The sequence below is a fragment of the Microtus pennsylvanicus genome, chromosome 3 (genome assembly GCF_037038515.1).
Source record: "Microtus pennsylvanicus isolate mMicPen1 chromosome 3, mMicPen1.hap1, whole genome shotgun sequence".
In the NCBI taxonomy this organism is placed as follows: domain Eukaryota; kingdom Metazoa; phylum Chordata; class Mammalia; order Rodentia; family Cricetidae; genus Microtus; species Microtus pennsylvanicus.
The window spans coordinates 71,886,592-71,908,989 of record NC_134581.1 but is presented as its reverse complement, the minus strand read 5'-3'; the positions used below and the strand labels follow the sequence as shown (position 1 = coordinate 71,908,989).

General features: G+C 43.8%; 1 protein-coding gene and 1 pseudogene across 12 annotated transcripts in view; one reads left to right on the top strand and one right to left on the bottom strand.

Moving 5' to 3' along the window:
• Window positions 1–13: 13 nt before the first annotated feature.
• The window catches only part of Usp28 (ubiquitin specific peptidase 28), a 63,223-nt gene continuing 40,838 nt past the window's right edge, over window positions 14–22,398 (top strand). For 5 of the 12 annotated variants that reach the window (XM_075966005.1, XM_075966001.1, XM_075965996.1 and 2 more), the window contains exons 1-5: window positions 15–180; window positions 17,717–17,794; window positions 18,722–18,854; window positions 19,933–20,038; window positions 20,879–21,038. In XM_075966005.1, coding sequence (XP_075822120.1) covers window positions 124–180; window positions 17,717–17,794; window positions 18,722–18,854; window positions 19,933–20,038; window positions 20,879–21,038 — 534 coding nt within the window. In that variant the 5' untranslated portion in view covers window positions 15–123. Of the gene's footprint in view, window positions 181–10,907; window positions 11,033–17,399; window positions 17,488–17,716; window positions 17,795–18,721; window positions 18,855–19,932; window positions 20,039–20,878; window positions 21,039–22,398 lie in introns of all 12 variants that reach the window. The other 7 variants (XM_075966002.1, XM_075965997.1, XM_075966003.1 and 4 more) reach the window with 6 other exon arrangements.
• LOC142847064 (small ribosomal subunit protein bS21m pseudogene) lies at window positions 5,295–5,579 on the bottom strand (annotated as a pseudogene).

Sequence of the window (22,398 nt, the reverse complement as noted above, 5' to 3'; positions counted from 1 at the left end):
CGGGACGTGTGGGCGGTGCCTCCCGGTGCTCCCGGGCTTCGGGGGCGGCGGTGGCGGCGGTGGCGGCCGCGGCGACAACGAGGACGACGAGAGTGGGGCTACGCACAGAGGGGCGCCTCGGCCATGACTGCGGAGCTGCAGCAGGACGACGCGGCTGGGGCGGCGGACGGCCATGGCTCGGTGAGCGGCGGGTGAGGGTAACGGGGCCCGAGCTCCGGCCGAGAGGGGCGCGGCGGGCCAAGCTGGCGCGAGCCGGCGGAGGCCGGGGCCTGTGGGGTGAGGGCGGGAGCACCCCCCTCGGGCCGCCGGAGACTTGCGAGGCTGGGGTCGCGCGCCGGTGTGAGGTTACCTGGATGTGTGTGCCAGCTCAGGTTCCAGGTGGGACCCGGTGCGGGACCCGCTGCTGGGGACCCTACCGGGAGGGGTTGCACATGAGGTCGTGGGCATCGGGGTCACCCCGAAGTGTGCGCCCGGCCAGACCCAGCAGCTACAAACTTCCGAAAAGCTCTGCCGCAATGCCTGATTCTGATTCTCAATCAGTTTTATGGCAGTGGCTTCCCAGAGGCTTAAGCGGACTCAAGTTATCTCACTTAAAGCCGGCGTTTATCAACAAAGTGCAAAAAAGACCTGGAGCCACATTCCTCCCTCTTCCCGCCCCGCTTTCCGTTCATTCCTTCCTTTTCTTTTGGAAACAAATCAGCTTCCCCTATTATCTCATTGATCACTAGATTTTGAAGGAGGCGGAGAGGAACAGCACAATGAATAAAAAGGCACATCTATTAGGTTCCTAATATTTAAGAAGGTTGAAAAACGTTACGGGGGCCTTTTGGCTAAGGTGGTGAGGGTTCAAAAACACTGGTTTGGAGAACATTGAAAGACTAACATAATAATGTTTCTTGAAACTCGGGAAGTGGGCAATTTCATATTGTGTTACAAAGTAACACTATATCCTCATCCCTCAGGAACTGCACTTTTAAAAGACAGAATGGAAAATCTGTACCAAGTATTTAAATACTGTGCTTTCAAGCGAGAAAATTCATAGACTATTTAGAATACGAAAGTCGGTGACTGCTAAGAAACCCCTTATATCTCTGTTTTAATTTAATTAATTTAGCGTGATGGAGCTCAAGCCTGGGGCCTATCACATGGAGTGGGCAAGAACTACACTCCCAGACAAGGAGTTTAAAATGTAGAAGGCTCTTTAAAATTCATGCAGAAAAAAAAGATATCTTTAAGACTTGGGCTGGGAAATGAAAGTAGGTGGCTGGTTTTTCTGTGATCAGATAAAATTGTATTGCTAGATATTCACTGCTGTCTTTTTGGTTACTGGGGTTCATATTTTTCTGGTTTTTTTTTGTTTGTTTGATTGATTTTGCAGTGAATAAGTCTACTTGTTTTGGGGACAGCGGCTTAAAAACAGGTGGTGAGATTTGGTTTTGAGACAGTCATATTGATACTATTTTAAGGGAGAGCAAGTCATATTTAAATTTGTTCCGGACTCCGTCAGTCATTTAAGACCGCATGGCTTTTAATCAGTGGCATCTTCGTTTACCTCTGCCACAGTCTGAGTAGTGGCCCCTATTTCAGCACTCCTTATTTGAGGGTTTGTATGTGAGGTGTTTGATGAGCATTGTGTATAGTCATAGCTATTTTGGGAAGGCTTGGCACTCCCGGGCTGTGGCTGGCTGCAGTTGCCTGATGCCTGGCGACCTGCAGTGATGACATTTACTGGTATTCCCAGAGATTTTGCCCCAGCTGACAGATGATAAGCTTTGAATGCTTGGTAACTGTTGCCTTTTTGCTCAGGCTGGGATAAGGTGCTTGAAGGCACGGGTTGGGATGAAGGAACTTAAAGTGTGGAGCATAACTTGTATATTTCGGGAGAGTATTAATAACTTCTTCCTCTTGGTAAGTTCTATGTAGGATGGATTCTTTTCTTTTGCATTCACGGAGGCATTCTGCCTTCCCTTAAAAGATCTTGAGCGGAGTTGAGAGGAACTATCCTCCCCCGGACACTCAGGAGCTATTTAAAACTTAGCATGCTTTCCCTCCCTTCCCCAGCTGGTCATCTGTACAAAGGACAGATAAAACCGTGTATAAGCTCTCCACCATTTTAGTGAGTGAAAAATAGAGTTCTCTGCAAATATGCTCTGGGATCTGAGTAGACACTCCGAGGTCTCTCTATCCCCTAGATGGTGAGTTAAGGACAGCTTCCTGTATTTTAATCAGTTCTCAACTTAGATAAGAACCAGCAGGAAAGTTTACTGTTAGGGTAGTATAAGCAGCTTGCTGTCAGTTTGCTTCTTAGGAACCCATCCCCCTTGGCAGCAGCACCTCAGATTCAGTCCACACATTTCCCCTCCCCTTCTCTCCCACGTGGAACCCAGGGCCTTGTGCATTCTAGGCCAGCACTCCATCAGGCAGCCTTTTTGCTTTGTTGCACTTGCTGTCTCTGTCCTTTACTTCATGGTGTTTGTAGTTTTTGAGACCAAGGCTGGCCTGGAACTTGAGGCAGTCAATGTGAGCCACTGCACTCAGCTCCTTTTATGTTGTAACCTAGCTCCACCACTCTGCTCTTTCAACCCGGGTCATGCACACACAGAGAGAGCAGTATCCTGAGCACGTTAACAGATAACGCATATCAGGTAGAGCTGTGTGTTCCGTTTCATCAAAATAACTTTGTGTGTGTGTGTGTTTTTGAGACTTTCTTGTAGCCCTGACTGACCTCCAAACTTTGTGAGGGAGGATGACCTTGAACTCTTGATGCTCCTGTGTCTACTAACTGCTGGGATTATAGGCTTGAGCCACAGAGTCTTATAATCAGAGAAATTTGAAACAATGCTATCAATACAAGTAACAGCTAATTCACACTCTTTCTCTCCACCCTCTCCTCCCCCTTTAGCCCAGGCTGGCCTAGAACTCTTAACTGTCCTCCTGAGTTCTGGGATTACAAACTTTTGCCAATCATATCCAGGTCAAAGTTCCAGCCTCCCCCAGTCCCCTACTTGTTAGTCCTCGCTTTCCACCTTGTTTTCCACCCTGTCTGTCTTCTGTTTCCCCTGCATATGGCAACTAGCTGGCCCTGCACTCTGAGGGATTCTTTACCTCCCTGCCTTCTGTAGGTATGAATGCCGGGATGACAGGGGCTCTTTTTGTGTGTCCAGCTTTTATATGGATTCTTGGGAATCAAACTCAGGCCCTTATGCTTGTGTGATGAGTGTTTTTACCACTGAGCCATCTCACGCACCCTTAAAAAAAAAGATTGACTTGTTTATTTTTACTTACGTGTGTTAGTGTGTGCCTGCATGTGTTTATGTGTGCCATGTCTGTGCAGAGAAAGAGGGTACCAGATTCCTTAGAACTGGAGTTAGAGGTGGTTGTAAGCCAACTGATGTAGGTGCTGAGAACTGAACCCAGATCCTCCTCTGCAGGAGCAGTAAGTGCTCTTAACTCCAAAGCCATCTCCCTAGCTCTCACTTTTTGAGGAAATGACAGGTTTTGTTGTGTTGTTGTTGTTGTATATAGCCCAAACTGGATGGCTCCACATCGTCATGCCTCCTCTTCTGAATTACTGGTGTCTCAGCAGTGCCACTGTATCCCTTTTCCCAACCCTTTTGTTTTTTGAGAGCATGCATAGGCCTCACTTTATAGCCCTGGCTGGCCCTGCCTTCTCACGCAGGGATTAAAGGCATATGCCACCACACCCAGCCTCCTTATATTCTTATACTTGATGGCTTTCGCTGTTGTTTGCTCTTTCCATGCAGCCCAGGCCAGCCTTAAACTTGGAACAGTTTTCCTGCTTCAGTTTCCTGAGTGCTGGAATTGTGTTTTCACTTTCCAGCAGCAGAGAATTTTCTGTCAGGGCAGCTTTACTCCAAACTGAGGCTTTTGTTTGCTTTGTTTGAGGTAGTCTCATAGTGTAGCCCTGGCTGGCCTGGAACTTGCTGTGTAGGCCAGAGTGGCCTTGAACTTATAGAGATCTGCTTGTATCTGTCTCCCAAATGTTGGTATTAATAGGAGTGTGCCACCATGCTTGTCTCATTTTAGTATCTTTATTTTATTTGTGTGTTTGTGGTATTGGGATTCAAACCCCGGCTTCCAGCATGCTAGGGCAAGCCTTTTACCCCCACCTCTGTCCCCATTCTCATTCTGTATTTTTCTTCCCTCCTACTGTGTGTGTGTGTTTCTATTTTGAGACAGATTCTTGATATACAGCTTTCGAACCTTTGGTGATCTTCCTACCTCTGCGTCCCAGATACTAGCTAGCACTGCGGCTGTGCCCCACCACACAGATCTGTCCCATGGCCTCTCTTTCCCGCCTCTCCCCACCCCCTTTTTTTCTATTTGCTGTGTGGTTTTGGGTTGCTATCCTGTATTCTTGATCTCCTGGCCTTGATCTTCCCACATAGTTGAGGATGCTGAGGATGACTTTGAACTTATGATCCTTTTGCCTCTACCTCCCAAGTACTTGGATTATGGGTGTGTACCACACTTGGATCCCCTTATTCTTGTAAAACCTTTTCTAGAACTCTTCCAGTGGTTTAAACTTTTAAAAGATTAGTATAATTTTTGTATTATTTTTATGGGGGGGGGAGGGTAGGGAGGAGCGTGGGTACCCACATAGAGGTCAGAAGACAACTTGTAGGAGTTGGTTCTCTCCTTCCAGAGTGGCTGCTAGGGATTGGGCTAGTGGTCAGGCTTTGCAGCAGGTGGTGTACTTATTTCACCAGCTCCACGTCTCAGTATTTCATTTTCTCTAATCCTCAGAACTTGCTGATATCTAAGAGCTGTCTGATGTTTTGTTCACTCCATTCCCCAGCATTTCATCTCTTATTTCCATGGAAAATTATACTTTCTTTCTTCCCCTTTGTTTCTTAGAGGTAAACTTCCACTCGTTGATCTCACCAGGGATAGTTTGCACTCCAGGACATATTTGGCAATACTTGGAGGGTTTTCTTTTTACTTAGTGTAGTTTTATTTTATGTATATGTGTGTTTTGCCTATATGCATGTCTGTGCTCCATGTGCATGGAATATTCACAGAGGCTGGAATTGGGTATCACATCCTCTAGAATTGGAGTTGTAGATAGTTGTAAGCTGCATTGTGGGTGCTGGAATCAAACTTGTTGCTGTGTAAGAGCTGCCAGTGCTTTTAACCACTGAGCTCCAGCCCTAGGAGATATATTTTTTCTTGTTCACACATGATTAAGTTTATTGTAAAGAAAGGTAACAGAGATTGGGGTTGGATAAGAACAGTTAGACACCGAACTAAAATGGGCCTTCTGTCCACAGAACTTAGCAGCCCAGCCATGGACCTGCCTGGTTCTTTTGCATCAAGAAGTTAATCTTTCGAGCCATTTCCATGTTGTAGATCTTCATAGCTCTCCCGCTGGCGGCAGTGGCGGCAGTGCTTCTCATAGAAGCACAGTTGCTTTATGACTTAAGTAAGCCCATTTGTAGTGAGGATTCTGTTCAGGGTCTGTATACATCTTCCACGTTCCCCTCCTGAATTATCACAGTCCTGGCAATGAACTTCAGGTGTTTAGCCATGGCCTTGCTTTCAAATCTTCATTCTTCAGGACCTACGGATTCTACAAAATCCTCAAACCAAGGCCGGGCGGTGGTGGGGCACTCCTTTAATCCCAGCACTTGGGAGGCAGAGACAGGCGGATCTCTGAGTTCGTAGGTCAGCCTGGTCTACAAGAGCAAGTTCCAGGACAGGTTCCAAAGCTACAGAGAAACCTTGTCTCGAAAAACAACAACAAAAAAAGAAATCCTCAGACCAAATGGGCTATCCTGTTTCTACAAGTCCTCAGACTGAATGCCCCTGGAGATGTTTTTAAATTGTAGAGAAAGATGCTGAATGAAAAAAAAAAAAAAGAAATAAAAAGGAAAGGAAAGGACATGACTGCTCCTAGGTATGGTAGAGGAAAAAATTTATAGATATATGTGGGAGAGAGCGTAGTCAGAGGCAGGGATATCTAAAATAAAGTCCAGAGTGGGCATGACCAGACTGAGCTATGAGAGACAGGGAAGGAGACAGGAGAGAGGGAAACCAGGTGCTGCAACCAGGAGGACAAAGGTCCAAAATGCCTGGATCATGTAGGGAAGAGCCTCTGGGGGAAGGGCAGACCAGCCTCTGGGCTGGAGAGTTCAGGGTGTGCCAGCTATACCCTGTAACAGGTAGGGACTGACAGATGCTGGGAGAACCTAATGGCCAAGTCCAGTTGATATGTTAAATAGGCACCTCAGCCCTTTGTCCCAGACAACCTCCACAAACCTTCACTGTCTTCCCCTGTTATCCACGAGAATCAGCAGCTTCTGCCCACTGGGAATTGAACTGGCTAGTCCTACTTCATCTCTGTTGTTTGTTCATCTCTGCCCAGCTCTGTCACTGGCCTTGGTTGATAGGTCAGAACACCAGGATGGAGTGTTGATACTGTGGAATCAGTTGTGTTGCAGGTCAGAACCAGCACCTTAGACCTGCTAAATCAAAGTCGGCTGTCGATTTTGGAAAGGGGTTCACTCTTATTCTAGGACTGCCAGGAACACATAAAGCCCAAGGCTGCCCTCAGACTCACAACAGTTCTTCTGCCTCAGTTTCCTCAGTGCTGGTTTACAGGTGTGGGCTACCACACCTGATTCATACAATTCTAGAGCTCAAACCCAAGGCTTCATTCATTGTGCAAGGCCAGCACTCTACCTTCTTAGCTGCTACATTCTTAGCCTAAATTTTGCCTTTTGATTCCATCCCTGGGGGACTCATTTGCACATAAAACTTTTAGGAGCTTAAGGATAGAATTCCTATGCATAGGAGCCCTTAATCCTGAGAGCAAAAGCAGCAGCAAACCCTCCAAACACTTCCGGCAACAACTTCTGCTGCCCCCATGCAGAGGTAGTTTCCAGGCCCACCTGTGTGTTGTTGTTGTCCAAATGAATAGAACCTCATGATTTTATTGGTTTCTTTTATCATCCTCATAACAAAGACCGCAGAGAAGTAGATCTGCCTCTCCTCTCAGCTCCCTTCCTAGCCAGGTCTCTGCTTTAGCTCTGCCCACAGGCTCAGAACACTCACGCCTCGGCACAGTCTTCTGGCACTTTTAGTCTTTTTCTAGAAAATAGGCTTAGTCTGCCCACTTCCTGTCATCATGCCACTTTCCCTGGTCACACAGAGAAGTACTGTGTCACTGTGGTGCTTGCCACATTCTTAAAGAAAATTGGAAGAGTTTAGAAATGTTGGCCATTTTTGCCAGAGTGCCATTGACATTGAAAATCCTTCTCTAAAAGCTTTGCTGAAGCAGGAGGTTTGCTGTGAGTTGGATTCAAGCCTGGGCTACCTGGTAAGTTCCAAGCCAGTGTTGATGACAAAGTGAGACCATTTTTCAAAAATCAAATATTTTTTTTTTCAGTAACAGTATGATTAAAAGTTAGTGTAAAAAAAAAACTTGGAAAATACAGGTGAGCAGAATTAACTGAAGCTGAGAGGAGACAGGCAGGTTGCTTCCTAGATTCTAAGCAAGGATATAAGTAAGCTTGCTGAAACCACACACAAATATATGTAGAGGGGTTAGGGCTTTTGTTTGTTTGTTTGTTTTTGAGGTGGGGTTTCTTTATATTGTTTTGGCTGTACTATAACTAACTCTGTAGACCAGGCTGGTCTTGAACTCACAGAGATTCCCCTGCCTCTGCTGGAATTATGTGTATCACTACCACCCGGCCCGGTCAGGCTTCTTTCTGTTTCACTGTGCAAAAGGGAGCCCATCAATTCCGTGAACCAGGCACTGTAAAGAACTGAGAATGTAGCTCATTGGACCGGTGCTTGTTTAGCATGCAGGAGGTCTTAGGGCCAACCTCCAGTAACAGAAGAAACAGCCTTAGGCAGGCAGGTCTGGAAGGAAGACTGCTGCAAGCTGGAGGCCAACCTGGGCTAAAAAGATAGGCTTACAAAAACAAATAACAACAAACCCCAAAAGAAAAAAAAAAACAAGATTACATAATGTGTTGAATTCAGAGTTTCTTTTCCCAGGTCTAATATTTATTTTAAAAAGTTCTGGCCATGAAGAGACTAGGGAAAGTGATTTACATATATATTGGGAGTTTTTAGAAAAAAAAATAATTAACTCATGCAAATAATAAGCTCACACTCCAAAACAAATATCAGTTTAAAACATGATAACGAGGGATCATAAATAAAATAACAATGACAGACCAGATGTGGTGGCACTAGGGAAGCTGAGGCAGAGGGACTGCTGTGAAGTCAGGGCTAGCCTGGGATACAGAAAGCCCTGCCTCAAAAGAAGTAGAAAATAAAATTCTTCTTAAAAACCTCATTTGGGCCAACAAGAGGGCTTGGCAGGTAAAGTGCTTGCTGAGCATCCCTAACTACCTGAGTTCAATCCTGGGAACCCATATGAAGGTTGAAGGACAGAACCAACTGACCTACACACACACACACACACACACACACACACACACACATAGCAAGCATGCACAAGTCTTCTTGGCAAGCCTCACATCAGTCCCCTAGCAGATGCTGATTAGGTGAAACCACTAACTGCCTACAAACTGCTCTCCCAGGTCAGGCTGTCTACAAGCCACTGCCGAACTGGCTCTGAACTTGCTGGAGCCCAGATCAGTTCACATGGCCATTTCATGATGAGAGTTTTACAGAAGCTGTGCTTGCCACTTCCATCTCTCTCTGAGTTTTTATTAATTGTGCTTCAGAGTAAATCCTTGTCCAGAACACAAACAAACAAAAAAGTAGCCTTTCAACTTTTTGGTTTTTCGGAACAGGGTTTTTCTGTGTAGCTTTGGAGCCTGTCCTGGAACTCTTTATAGACCAGGCTGGCCTCGAACCCACAGAGATCTGCGTGCCTCTCCCTCCTGAGTGCTGGGATTAAACTTTTTGATGCCCACTTGGTTGTAAAACACTTAAGTTTAAATTGTCATTGAACCTGCTTCTTACCTCTGAAGTCAGGTATGTCTGAAAATAGAGTTTTCAGAGTGAGACATCTAGTAAGTAGTGGTGCTGAGCCTGTAGCGGGCCCTTTGCTCTAGGGTATCAGTGATTTTACTACACACACGAGCAGACATTAGTTGGACAAAGTGATCACATGGCAGGTTTTCATTTTACTGACCATGGCTGTAGGTGTTTCTTTATGGGCATCTTGCCCTCGCTGTCAAAGTGGATGCTATGGACCTCATTTGCCAGGTTGGGAAGGTTGAGGTTGGTAAGAGTCCGTTGCCGTCGGTCTGACTTTCCACATGGAAAGGAAGGTCAGAGTATCAGTCAGGAGATTAGGAGTGGTACCAGCAGCATGCTATATTAACTCTAGTAGGCAGTGTAAATTTGAGTGTGCTGGGCAGTAGGGGTACACAACACACCATCATCCCAGCACTCAGGCAAGGCCAACCTGTGCCCCAGAACAGGACTCTGTCCTAATTATTTTCTTTCTTTTTTTTTCTTTTTGTTTTGTTTTGTTGAGACAGAGTTTCTCTGTAGCTTTGGAGCCTGTCCTAGAACTAGCTCTTGTAGAGTAGGCTGGCTTCGAACTTAGAAATCTGCCTGCCTCTGCCTCCCAAGTGCTGGGATTAAAGGTGTGCACCACACCACCAAACCCTGCTGTTTTCTTCTTTTAAAGTCTCCAAATTTTGATTATTCTAAAAGAAAATTCTATATTAATATTCTGTCACTCCGTTTCTCCTGCCCTTAATGTCTGGCAATGCCTGCTGCTTTCTGTCTCTAGATTATTCTAGGTGTTTCATGTCAGTGGACTCATGCAGCAGTTAGCATTTTGTGCATAGTGCTGTTTGTGTTGGGTGTGTATGCTTGCAGGTGTCGTGTGTGTGTGTGTGTGTGTGTGTGTGTGTGTGTGTGTAGAAGCTCGGTGTGGGCGTGTCTTTCATTGATCACACTCACTTTTATTTTTTTCCTGTTAGTATTAGTGTGTGTGTGTGGGGGGGGGGGTATCTGCACACTACAGTATACCTGTGAAAGTCAGAGGACAACTTTGTGGAGTTTGTCTGCAAACATTTGACTAAGCCTTGTCCCGTTTTCTGAGATATTCAGGGCATGTTCTACCTCCACATTGTTCCTGCATCATGTCCCTCTCATTACCTCTGGTTTTTTCAGAAGACCCATGACTCAGCTGTAAGGCTGCCTTTCCCTAGTCTCACCCCACTTTGAACCAGTTGTTGACTTGTGTTAGATTATCTGTTGAAATACCTTTCCCATGGGCTGGAGGGACGGTTTGGTTAAGAGCACTGGCTGCTCTTCCCAAGGACCTACATTCAATTTCCAGCACTCACAAGGCAGTTTACAGCCATCTTTAGCTCCAGTTCCAGCAGGGCTCTTATGCCTTCTTATGCCTACAGTCCTCTGTAAGTGCTGCTTGCACAAGGACAACATACATCCAGCCAAAACGCTAATACACGTAAAAATAATAAACAAAATATTTTTTAAAATTTAAATACCTTATCTGAGCCAGTGAGATGGCACAGCAAATGCGGGTACTTGCTGCCACACCTAACAACCTGATCTGAGTTTCAGCCTTGTGACCCACATGGTGGAAGAAGAGAACCAACTCCCACAGTTTGTGCTCCTACCTCCATTCATATGTGGCATAGCATTTACACACACACACACACACACACACACACACACACACACACAGTGTCTTTGCCCCATGTTCCCTGCTGTGGAGCCTGCTTGCTTCCCTTCTGCCATCACATCAAGCCTGAACTCATTCTGCCTTTAAGAACCTTCATAACCCAGTGCCATACCAGGAGACACCTAATAATAACATTTTACTGTGCCTAGATTTCTAAAACTGGGCATATAAACCTGATGGCTCATCTTCCTCTATTATTTTGCCCTCATAGTACATTGTTGAATGGTGTTTTTCTTAGGTTTTGTAGGTACGTTCCACACAGCTGAGTGATGGCTTTGTGGTCTTCTTTCTCATATTTGGTTGGGTGTGTACTGAAAGGAATGGAGCATTCTCCTAGATCTTCTGCAGTAAGAAAGAAGCAAGGTATGTAGTATGGTAAATATTCATGCTTACAGGCACGCGCCTGCCCGCCTGCTTTCCTTCCTTCCTTCCTTCCTTCCTTCCTTCCTTCCTTCTTTCTTTCCTTCCTTTCTAGTACAAGCCAGATAGTTACTGAAACAGGTATATTTCATCCCATTTTTACATTTTGTTATCGCTGTATGACCTAGCCGAAATTGTCTATTTCTTTTGTTGGTTTGTCAAGACAGGGTTTCTCTGTGCAGCTTTGGCTGTCCTGAAACTCACTCTAGTCTAGGCTGACCCAAATTCACAGAGATCTGCCTTCCTCTGTCTCCATCACCACTGCCCAGCTGAAATTGTTGTTTTATTTTTTGAAACAGTATTTTTATAGCCCAACCTGGCTTTAAGCTAGTCTTGAGTGCCTGATCCTCTTGCTTCAGCCTTAAGGATTACTGTTACACATAGGTACCCCTACACACCATTTTAAAGTTTTATAAGTGTTGGCTGTTTTGCCTACATGTGCATTTGTGTACCACGTGTGTGCAGTACCTTAGGAAGCCAGAAGAGGGCATTAGATTCTCTGGAATGAACAGTCCAAAAGTGCTATGTAGGTACTGGGAATTGAAACTTAGATCCTCTGGAAGAGCATTCAGTATTCTTAGCTGCTAAGTTGTATGACCTGCCCCAACTTAAAACATTTCCATTGCTGTTTATTAATTATATACAACAGTGGGTTTCATTGTGACTTTTTCGTATGCATATATTTGATCATATTCACCCCCATTATCTCTTCCTCCCCTGGTTTCCTTCTGACTCCTACTGATTCCCCTTCTTGGCAACTCATCCTCTGACTTTGACGTCCCTTTGGGAACCTGGTGGGCTTAATTGCTGTTACAAGAGCATGGCTTATACTGGGTTGTTTACAGCTGTGTGGACAACTTACCAGTGGCTACACAACTGAAGAAAATGTCTTCCTCTCCCAGAAGCTATTATCTGTCCATTGGTTTTGGGAGAGGGTCCTGAGCCCTTTCCCCTTCTTTGTTTTTTAAGATCAGTCCCTTCTATATGATTGACCTAGAACTCATAATGTAAACCCACGCTGTTCTGGAACTTGTTATGTAGCTAAGGCTAGTCCTAGACCCTCATTGGTCTTCCTGAGCAAGCAGTTACTTCTCCAACATGCCTGCCCACTTAGCTACTGCCTGCTTAGCTGCACTTCTACTACCTACTCTTATGTTTGCATATTGGGTGTCTGTAGGCCAAGGTGGGCTGGCCCAAACTAGTTGGCCCTCATATGACTGCCAGAATGAGCACCAGACAACTTGTAGTCCTGTCTGCATGCTCAGTGTTACTTCAACTCTGTGAGAGTAGCTAGATGGCAAGAATTATAAAACGAGAGAAGAGTTAGTGCCCGGTTCCCAGAGCATCTGACCATTCTCAGAAAAGCCACGAGCTCCACTTTATTAGCACCCTCCCCCTCAGGCCTTTTTTTCTGTCTGTATGCTTCTGACTCCGAGCACATAGGTCCAAAATCATGTGCAAACTGTCTCTCCACTCTTCTTATAATCCAGACTGTGAGCTGGTTTTGTTGCTTAACTGCTATTGGCTTGTTATTGACTGTAGTCCAGAGGGAGGACTCAGTTTGGGTTTAAACATTGATTTTACATAATTCATATAAATAATCAATTAGCCCATATCAAGATTTTCTTCTGTTCACAAAAAGCTGAGTGTCCTGTCCCCCATAATCAAGTCATGTCATAATGACTATGTTAGGCTTCTTCCCAAGAATAAATTGGAATGGCGTAGAAGTGTTGCTAGAAGAAAAACAAAAATAAGTTGCTGGTCCATTCCGTTTTTGTGGAGTTTAGAGAGTTAATAGCAGTCTCATTGAACTGTTAAGCTGGGGTACAGAGAACTGGTTCAGGGGTACTACTTTTGCAGATTTGTGTTTGGTGCCTAGCACTCACGTGGTGCTTCTTAACTATCTGTGATTTCAGTTTCAGAGGTTGTGACCTCCTCTTTTGGCCTCCAAAGGTACTGCACACACGTGTACAAACTACACACATTACACATAATGAAAAATAAAAGTAAAATTAGTCAAAAGAAACACTTGTTAAGACAGCTGTTTGTTACATCCGGTATCTCAGTAAGAACTGTTGACACACACACACTTATTTCTTCAGTACTGTCATTTTTATTATTACATTTTATTTATTAAGCATACATGTGTGGTTGTGGGTAGATAGATGCACGCATGCTTGTTATTTATTGCTTGTGCTTTTTGAGACAGTCTTTCCATTAGTGCTGGTTGGCCTCAGACTTATGGCATTCTTCCTGCCTAGGCCTCCTCAGTGCTGAAGTTGTGGGTGTGAATCAGCACTCCCAGCTTAGTTGTGAGCTAGAGGTCCTAATAGTAGACGAGATAGGGCATCATAACATTAGAACAGGGAAAGGAGCATCACTGTTTGAACAGATGGATGTAATAGGGGTTGGGGAGATAGCTCAGTGGGTAGAACACTTAGGATCCACACACAGTGTTTTGAGTATGTAATTCCAGTGTTCCTGAAAAGTTGCAAGGCAGGTAACCAGAAGGAGACCCTGCGTCAAGCAAGGTTGACTCCACTCCTGTGGCATGCATGTGTGTGCTGGCACTTAGACATATGAACACAAACACAACAGTTAATAATTACATTTTTGGTGATGGGTTTTTTAAATTATAGTCATATTAGGCCAATTACTACTTGTTACTGGACCAATAATTTAGGGGTTTGTTTTGTTTAATTCCTGTAATCCTATTTTTTGTGTATCATGAAGTAAGTTGTTTTTCGCATTAAGAGAAATCTACCCCTTTCCCTATACCCTTAAGGGTCTGGAAATCTAGGCCAGAAAGGAGGCAAAAAGACAGCAAAGTCCCATCCCTAATCAAGAAGCTCTTTGTAATTTATACCCTCTGGGAGAAGGAACATCTGTTTTTTTCCAGTGGAGTGACCATGGGTGTATCAACCACACTCCAGGATAGGCTCCTTGCTGCTGAGTAGTTGACCAACACAAACTGAACTCCATGGGGTTTTTTTTTTTGTTCTTTTTTTTAGTTTTGTTTGTGTGTTTGCTTTTGTTATGGTTTGGTGGTTTTGTTTTGTTTTGTTTCTTTTTTTGAGACAGGGAATATGAAGTTAGTTGGGTGGATAGGGAAGTGGGGAGGAACTGGGAGAGCAAAGAATATGATCAAAGCATATTGTATGAAAATTTTTAAAAATGAGTAAGAGAAATCTCTGGTTGGTTCTCCTGTCACCGTGTGGCTGAGCCTAGGTGGCAGCTAGTCTTGGAGATGGATTGGGTCTGTCTCTCTTTACTGCCTCTGGGCAGGAAAAGAGAAGGCATGCTTTGTGAAAACAGTGCAAATTTAGTCAAGGAAATGCGAGCCTGTTGGTTCTTGTCATCATTTGACTTCATCAGGACAGAGCACAGGCTTTGTCTTGTCTGCACGAGAGTGTGTGCTTTCTGTGGAGTGCTGTAGTTGGACTGAGTTAACATTGAAATCCACTTCCTATGAAGTTCCAGAGAGACTGAGCGGAGATACTGTGGGAGCCTAATGACTTGATTTGCCCTTGTAAGAATAAACTCTTTTGCTGGAGGTGGTGGCGCACGCCTTTAGTCCCAGCAGCGCTCAGGAGGCAGAGGCAGGTGGATCTCTGAGTTTGAGAACAGCCTGGTTTACAGAGTGAGTTCCAGGATAGCCAAAATACAGAGAAACCCTGTCAGGAAAAACAAACAAATAAATACATAAGTAAACTTTCTTTTGTAATTCTTCCTGTTGTTTTGGTTTTTGAAACAGGCTTTGCTGTCTTCTAATTTGCAGAAATCTTCTGCCTCTGTCTCCCAAGTACTGGGATTCGAGTTACAAGCCATCACACCTGCCCTTGTAAAATTAACATTCAAGGGACTGGAGAGATGGTTCAGTGGTTAAGAACACTGGCTTCTATTTCAAAGGACCCAGGTTCAGTTTCAGAACCAAATAGAAGCTCACACTGTTTAACTCCATTTCCAAGTGATCTAATCTTTCTGACTTTCCTAGGCACCAGGCATGGACATCCAGAAATGTAGGCCAAAACACCTGTACACATAAAGTAAAACATTTACAAATTAACACTTAATATATAATGCTGGGACTGGCAATGAACCTTGGTTGGTAGAATGCTTGTCTAATTTTCATGAAGCTCTGGGCTAAATCCCACTGTCAGATTGTTAGGAATAATAGTCAAGTTGCACCCACTGTTGCTCCCCATGTCATTTGCCAGGTGTTTAAATGACTTTTAAAAGATCGCGTTGTGATTTAGCATAAAGACAAAAGAGAAAAGCAAACAAAACTTGTGTGTGAAGGAGTAAGTGGGAAGCAGGCCCAGGGAGTGTGTGTTCGACTTCCTGTGAGACAAAGCACTTAACACTGGAGGAGCAACCTGCAGTGTGAAATTCTCATGCAACACTACAATCAAATGCTTTATGTTCCAGAAACTAGAAAGGTGCCAGGAGTGTATTCATCCATGTTTAGTTTTGTTGCTGAGAAACATGCAAAAGAATTGCCTGTTGAATGCCAGGAAATGCACCTGGAACTGCTGGTTCCTCGGCATAAGTGAGAACATTTCAGCTGCAAGAGGCTGGATGGAGTAAGTGACTGGGACTGTCATTAGGCCCTGGCATAGTTCCAGTGGTAGCAGATTTTTCTTCGTGTAACTGATGGCACCTCTGAGTCATTCAAACACGCAGTATTGGCCCTCCTACTTCCCCATGATAGTCTTTTACAACACATTGTTCTAAGTAATCAGCTCCTGATAGTATAAAGGCTGGCAAATATTTAAAAATAGAAGTTTATTACCATGCAAAGTTCAAGGTCAAAATCCAGGAAAGAAGTTTGCATTAAGAGGGCATTTGCTAGCCTGGCGGTGGTGGCGCACACCTTTAATTTAATCCCAGCAGAGGCAGGCGAATCTCTGTGAGTTCGAGGCCAGCCTGGTCTACAAAGGGAGTTCCAGGACAGGCTCCAAAGAAACCCTGTCTCGAAAAACCAAAAAAAAAAAAAAAAAAAAAAAAAAAAAAGAGGGCATTTGCTCCAGTGTTTTGTCTCCTTAGAGGCGCTGGTGGTGAGCACACCTCAGTAGTCACTTTGTACGTTATTTCTTACAGGGTTTGTTAGGAGAGTAAGGGAGGGAAATCAGCATCATGTGGTGCTTGCTGGGTGTTGAGAACAGCACAGGGCTCTATGTAGGTGGTGCACATTAGCCAGTATTTCTTGCTGGGACTGTTTCTTTGTCTATGTATCGAGCTGGTTGATAACATTCAGAGCAATTCCAGATGACGTTGTGGTTATTGGGGTCTGTCATTTCCACCTTTGTTCTAGTTTGATATTATCAGGCTCCTCTTGTCCCCTCCATTCTTCATGACTTTGGTTTTCCAGAAAATTTTGTAGACTCCAGATTTTTTTAACATTGTCAATTTTTTTTAACGTGGTGAAATCAAATGGAATTATAATTTATCTGGAAGGATATTGATGCTTTTTTTTTAAAAAAAAAAAAAAAGCTTACATTTTCTGTTTTTTACCAAACCTAAATCTCAGCCCCTCTGGCCTGATAATCAGCCCATTTCTGGTGACTGGGATTATCAGGACCCATAATATTGAAGACTGCTGTCTCAGTGGGACGATTCCTTTCCAGCTTCTGACCAGAGAAAGGCTCTGACCCCTTTTCCAGGCCTGGGGAGGGCTGTTCAATCAGTTGCTTCTGATTGTGGCATTTATGTGTTGCCAGCGGGCCCTCAGCTGTTGGAGACCTCAGGATACGGTTTCGGTTACAGCTGGCAGTGAATGGTAAATGGAGGCTGTCTCTCAGCCATTACTGACTGAACTTAATGGTAAAGCCTGCAGTGTTGAGTCAGGACTTAATCCTGGCACAGTTTTAGTATGGAATAAATTAGATTGTTGCTTACTGGAATAATCTATAACTATTTTGTTTCAGTGTTGGCTAAAAGACTGTTGTGTCTCGTGTTGACCGGCCAGTTGTTTCAGCTGAGCCGTCCTTGTCTATAGGTTGTATAAACAGGATGGTAGGGTGAACACTTAAGGCTGAAAAGGGGTTTTAGGATTATCTGTGTGGCTGATGTTAGGTTTTTCCATGGTCCAGGTTAATGGAAACATTCATTCCATAGCTCATCCTTCTGGAACTCTATGCCTTATTTGATAATTCAGAAAGTGACTAGCTTTAGCTGTGCTTCCTTTTTAAGTTAGTGGTACAAGCCATTTGTTAATTACAGAGTTAGAAGCTTATTGTCAGTGAAAAATGACACACACAAATGGCATCCACAGTAAAGCTTAAAATAGCTCATCCTCGCATCCATGCAGATTCCCTGGACTCCTATGACCTACTGAAGCACTGTCCAGAGAGGAAAGCCCAAGGCTCCTTAAGGCTGACCGGTTACAACTGACGTAGGTATTTGGAGTTTTCTGTTGAGTCATATTTCTCTCGTAACTGCCCAAAGTATTTCCTATCACAGAATGCAGATTCTGCATTTTAGAGCGTGTCTGACTATCAGTAACCTACTACATGGACCTTTTCATTGCTTTAAAATGACAAATGCAAGTCTTGGGCTTCTTTGTCCAAGAGGTACCCAGGTCTGCTTTCTGACTGATATATATCTGATTTTGTTTTTCAAAAACAGAGCTGCCAGATGCTGTTAAATCAACTGCGGGAAATCACAGGCATCCAGGACCCTTCCTTCCTTCATGAAGCATTAAAGGTTGGTTTCTCATCCCGGCTTAGCTGACAGGATATGAAACAGTTTCCTCATAGGTGTGTCAGGTCAGGCTATCTTTATACCAGACCAGAACATGGGAAGAGTCCTGCAGGTCAGATAAGGCTAGTTTCCTCCACAGAGAAACTTGGAGAAGATGGTGGGAACTTACAGTTGGGAAAGCCAGTGGGAATCCATCATCCATGTCCTTTGTATAGACCTTATATGGATCCTGCATGCAACCCTCAAACCAAAGAATATTCCAGCAGAGAAATCGGCTGCTCTTCGGGCGTGACGGTGTTATTCTTGAACATTGTTGGTTATAATTTGTAAAGATACATTCTTAATGTTACCCAAGGAAATGGTAACACACCTAGTTTCAGACTAGCCAGCAGGTGTAGGCAGTGTAGCTAAGCATGACTGGCCGTGACTGGATAATGTTGAGGGCAGGCAGTGAATGTAAGGTTCGGGTCTTCATTCTAGTGTTGTTCCTTTTAGAATATTTTCTGATAAGAAGTTCAAAACAGATATGTCACCTTTATAAAATACGGTGGCTACTCATGACTTTACTGTCCAGGCTGACTTACCACCTGTGTTGGCTCCCAGTCCCTTTTTGTGACTCACTGTGCCTTAACTGGTCTGTGGAGTTAGGTTCCTGGAGCAATGACTGCACCATCCAACAAGGCTGTGGTTTGCTTTTCAGGTTGTGAAAATCTGAGCCTCGAGTCTTGTCCTATCACTAGGGCTTGTTACACCTCCAGGTGCATCGGGATTCCTGCCTTCATTTTCTTACTCTGCTGTCTGCCCCAGCACTATGCATAGGCTTACTCATTGTGTCAGCCATAGTAGTAAAAGATTAACACCAGATACTGCATACTGTTAATTCTTTGATACTTTTCTTTTGGAACTTGTTATTATTTTTCTTCCTTTTAGGCCAGTAATGGTGACATCACCCAGGCTGTCAGCCTTCTCACTGACCAAAGAGTTAAGGAGCCCAGTCACGACACGACTGCTACAGAATCATCCGAAGGTGAAGGGAGCTCTGCCAGCAGAGAACTGTTAGCAAGTAGGTCTCGCCTGTTGTGATCCTTCTCTGTACTAACAGAAGACAGCGCCTGTGGTTCCTCATTCATCACACTGACCTTTGACGAGTCGCTGAGAGCCAGGCCTGCGTTCAAGCTTTTCAAATGCCTCCTTTCTTACTATTTCACTGTGTAGCCCAGGCTGGATGTAAATGTTTTTTTCTACTTGACTAGTTTTAGTATGTCTATACTAGGTCATAGGTCAACTTCATAAAACGTCCTCTACTCACTATAGAAAGCAGTTGACTATCCTTTGCTAAGATATTTTATATGTAGCTGATGTTTTACAATGATAAAAGTTATTAACCTGTAGATACAGAATGTATTTTTGGATTTATTGAATATTAATTAATTTATTGTGTGTGTGTGTGTGCATGTCTGTGTGTATGTGTAGGCCAGAGGTTTGCTTCGGGTGTCTTCGTTTATCACATTCCATCTTATTTATTTTTAAAATTCTGTTTATTTTTATGTATATGAGTGTTTTGCTTGTGTTTATATAAGTGCATTACATGCTTGCCTCAGAGGCCAAAAAGGGTGTTGGATCCCTGAAACTGAAGTTACAGATGGTTTTAATCTACCATGTGGGTGCTGGGTCCTGTGCAAGAGCAATAGGTACTCTTAAATGCTGAGCTCCAGCCCCTCTACCTTACTTAGTTTTTGAGACAGGACTGCTCACTGAACTTGAGCTCACCAAGTCCTTTTGGAATTTTACTTTCTTTGCCTCCCAGGGCTGAGATTATAGGCATGTGCTTATTAGCATGTGTATCCTTTTCCCTGGATACTGGAATCTGAGCTCGGGTTTTTATACTTAAGCAGCAAGCACTAAGCAGTGATCCATCTCCCCTAGCCTCTGGTGCACTGTAGGTTAGTAGCTTGCTTCTGAACTGTTAGGGAGGATAAGATTACAATACAGCGATAAGTTGTTCATTTGACTTAGAGACAGTTTCAGGATTGTGTACAGAGGAGCCTCTGTGGTGAGAACTAGGGATTGGATATGGTTTAGAAAATGTTTTTACCTTTTCTTTCTGCACACAAACTAATCACATTTCTATTTCCTAACAGAAGTGATAGACCTTACTCATGACAACAAAGATGACCTTCAGGCAGCCATTGCATTGAGTCTACTGGAGTCTCCTAAGATTCAAACTGATGGCAGAGATCTTAATAGGTTGTTGCTTTAATTTGTGATCTTTGTTCCCTGTGGTTGCTTTGGTTTTTGTTCTTGGAAAGCTACTCAGAGGTCATTCTTTTCCTTTATTGCACTAAGATAAAGTTTCTTTAAGGAGCAATTTTAGCTTATTATTCATCCCCCCCCCTTTTACCCGTCTGTCTGTCTCTGTCTCTCTCTCTCTTTCTCTCTCTCTCTTTCTCTCTCTTTCTTTCCTTCTTTCTTTCTTTCTTTCTTGGGGGGCGGTGTCTCAGAGTGGCCTGGAACTTGAGACCCTTCTTCCTCACCCTCGAGTGCTGGGATTCCAGTTATGTATGATGTTAGAATTTGGTACTAATGTGGTACTTGTGTAGTTCACAGACATCCACTTCCAGCTGTGGCTTCTTTTGATTTCTGTACTTGTCTCCTAACACCTCTTGAGTTTCTTTTTCAGAGAAACGTAGAATAGAGAATTTTGTGCGAGGCAGTTTGGAGGCTCCTAGCTTTTGCATAGTGCCTCATTTCCCCCTTTCACTGACAAGCCCTTTGATAGGATAGCATGGTTGAGTGAAAACCTTTAATGTGGTGGATGTGAATAGCCTTGAATCTCAACTCATTTTCATTGTGGGCCTGACTAGAAATAGTACCTGTTATGGAAGGCTTAAATTTGTGTTTAAAACTCAATTTTCACTTACATATAGCTGTAGAACTGTTATGTAGCCAATGGTTGTCCAGTGAATGATTATTCTGATATTTGAATCATCTGTGCAAAATTGCCAGCATCCTGTGTATAGTAAATAATTCTTTAAACTGCTTTTCTTTTTCTTTTGATATGTGGTGTTTTTGATATGCATGCTACAGAATGCATGAGGCAAACTCTGCAGAAACTAAGCGCTCAAAGCGAAAACGCTGTGAAGTTTGGGGAGAAAACCACAATCCCAATAACTGGAGGAGAGTGGATGGTTGGCCAGTTGGGCTGAAAAATGTTGGCAACACATGCTGGTTCAGTGCTGTTATTCAGGTATGGTGTTTTTAAGAGACAGCTGTTTTCTTCTGGATATAACTTAATTAGCTAAAATGAGAGACGTGAAGTTGACTTCTGAAAGTGAAAACAAGGCTAGCTAGATAGTTCACTGGGTAGAGGCACTTGCTGGAAGCCCAGAGACAATGAGTTTGATCAAGGCCCCACTTGGTGGGAGAAATGAACCAACTCCTGCAAGTTGTCTGATCTCTACTCAGCATGTGCATGTAAGGACACACTATACTTACTTTTGTATGTTTTGGATTGATAATTTATGGTGTCTAAACTGGAAAGTACTGAAATATAAATATTTAAATGTTTAGGGTCAACAATGAATACTGTTCAGGGTAGCTTGGAGTAGAGGCATGGCAGATAAGGTATCCTGGAAAGAGAGAAGTAAAAATACTCTTTCATTATGTAGCCCAGGCTGGCCTCAAATTTGTGATTCTTTTGCCTATTCCTCCCAAGTGCTGAGATTATAGGTATGCACCACTATTATAGCAATGTACCACTATGCAGGCTATATGCGTGAATTCAATATAAGGACACACACACATCCACCCATCTACTCCAGGGTGTTGTGTGTGCTAGACAAGAACTCTTAGTCACCGAGCCACATCCTCAACTCTGTGGAAACACTCTTGGAGTGAATGAAATCTATAGGACTTGATGAATGATACCTGCAAGAGAGAAATGAGAAAGACTGCAAGGTCCATCTGGAGTATCTCAAGAGGAATAATTTGTGTGGGCCAGAAGTTGCCAATAAGGCTGTAGCTGTGCTGAGTTCAAGATGCTTATGTTTTACACTTGTATGAGACATTACATGGGGGTTAACTATATGCATTTCTAGTTTAGAAAAGAGTCAAAGTAAAGCCAAGCAGGTGGGTGGCTTTCCTTAGAGAGAAGTGGCTATCAAGAAATATTTCCCAGGGCTGCAGTTAGAAGCACTTGTTAGTCTTGCAGAGGACCTTGGGTTTGGTTTCCAGTACCTTCATGGTGACTCATAACCATCCCTATCTCCAGTTGCAGGGGATACAGTACCTCTTCTGAACTCCATGGGTATCAAGCATACATGTGGTGCACATATATTATATGCAAGCAAGACACTAATGCATATAAAACAAAATACACTTTTAAAAAAAAGTATTTTCCAGGCATCATAAGCTTCATGTGGCAGTGTCGTTCCCTCTCCCTCCCTGCAGGCGTGTCTATTAAATGTCTGTGGGCATCCAACCCGCTGCTCAAAAGCCAGAACACTTCAAAGTACACTCAGTTTACTCTGTGCCTGACTCTGATTAGGACCCAGGAAACAACAGTGACTAAAACAAAGCCCACATTCTCCTGATGTCTACTTTAAAAC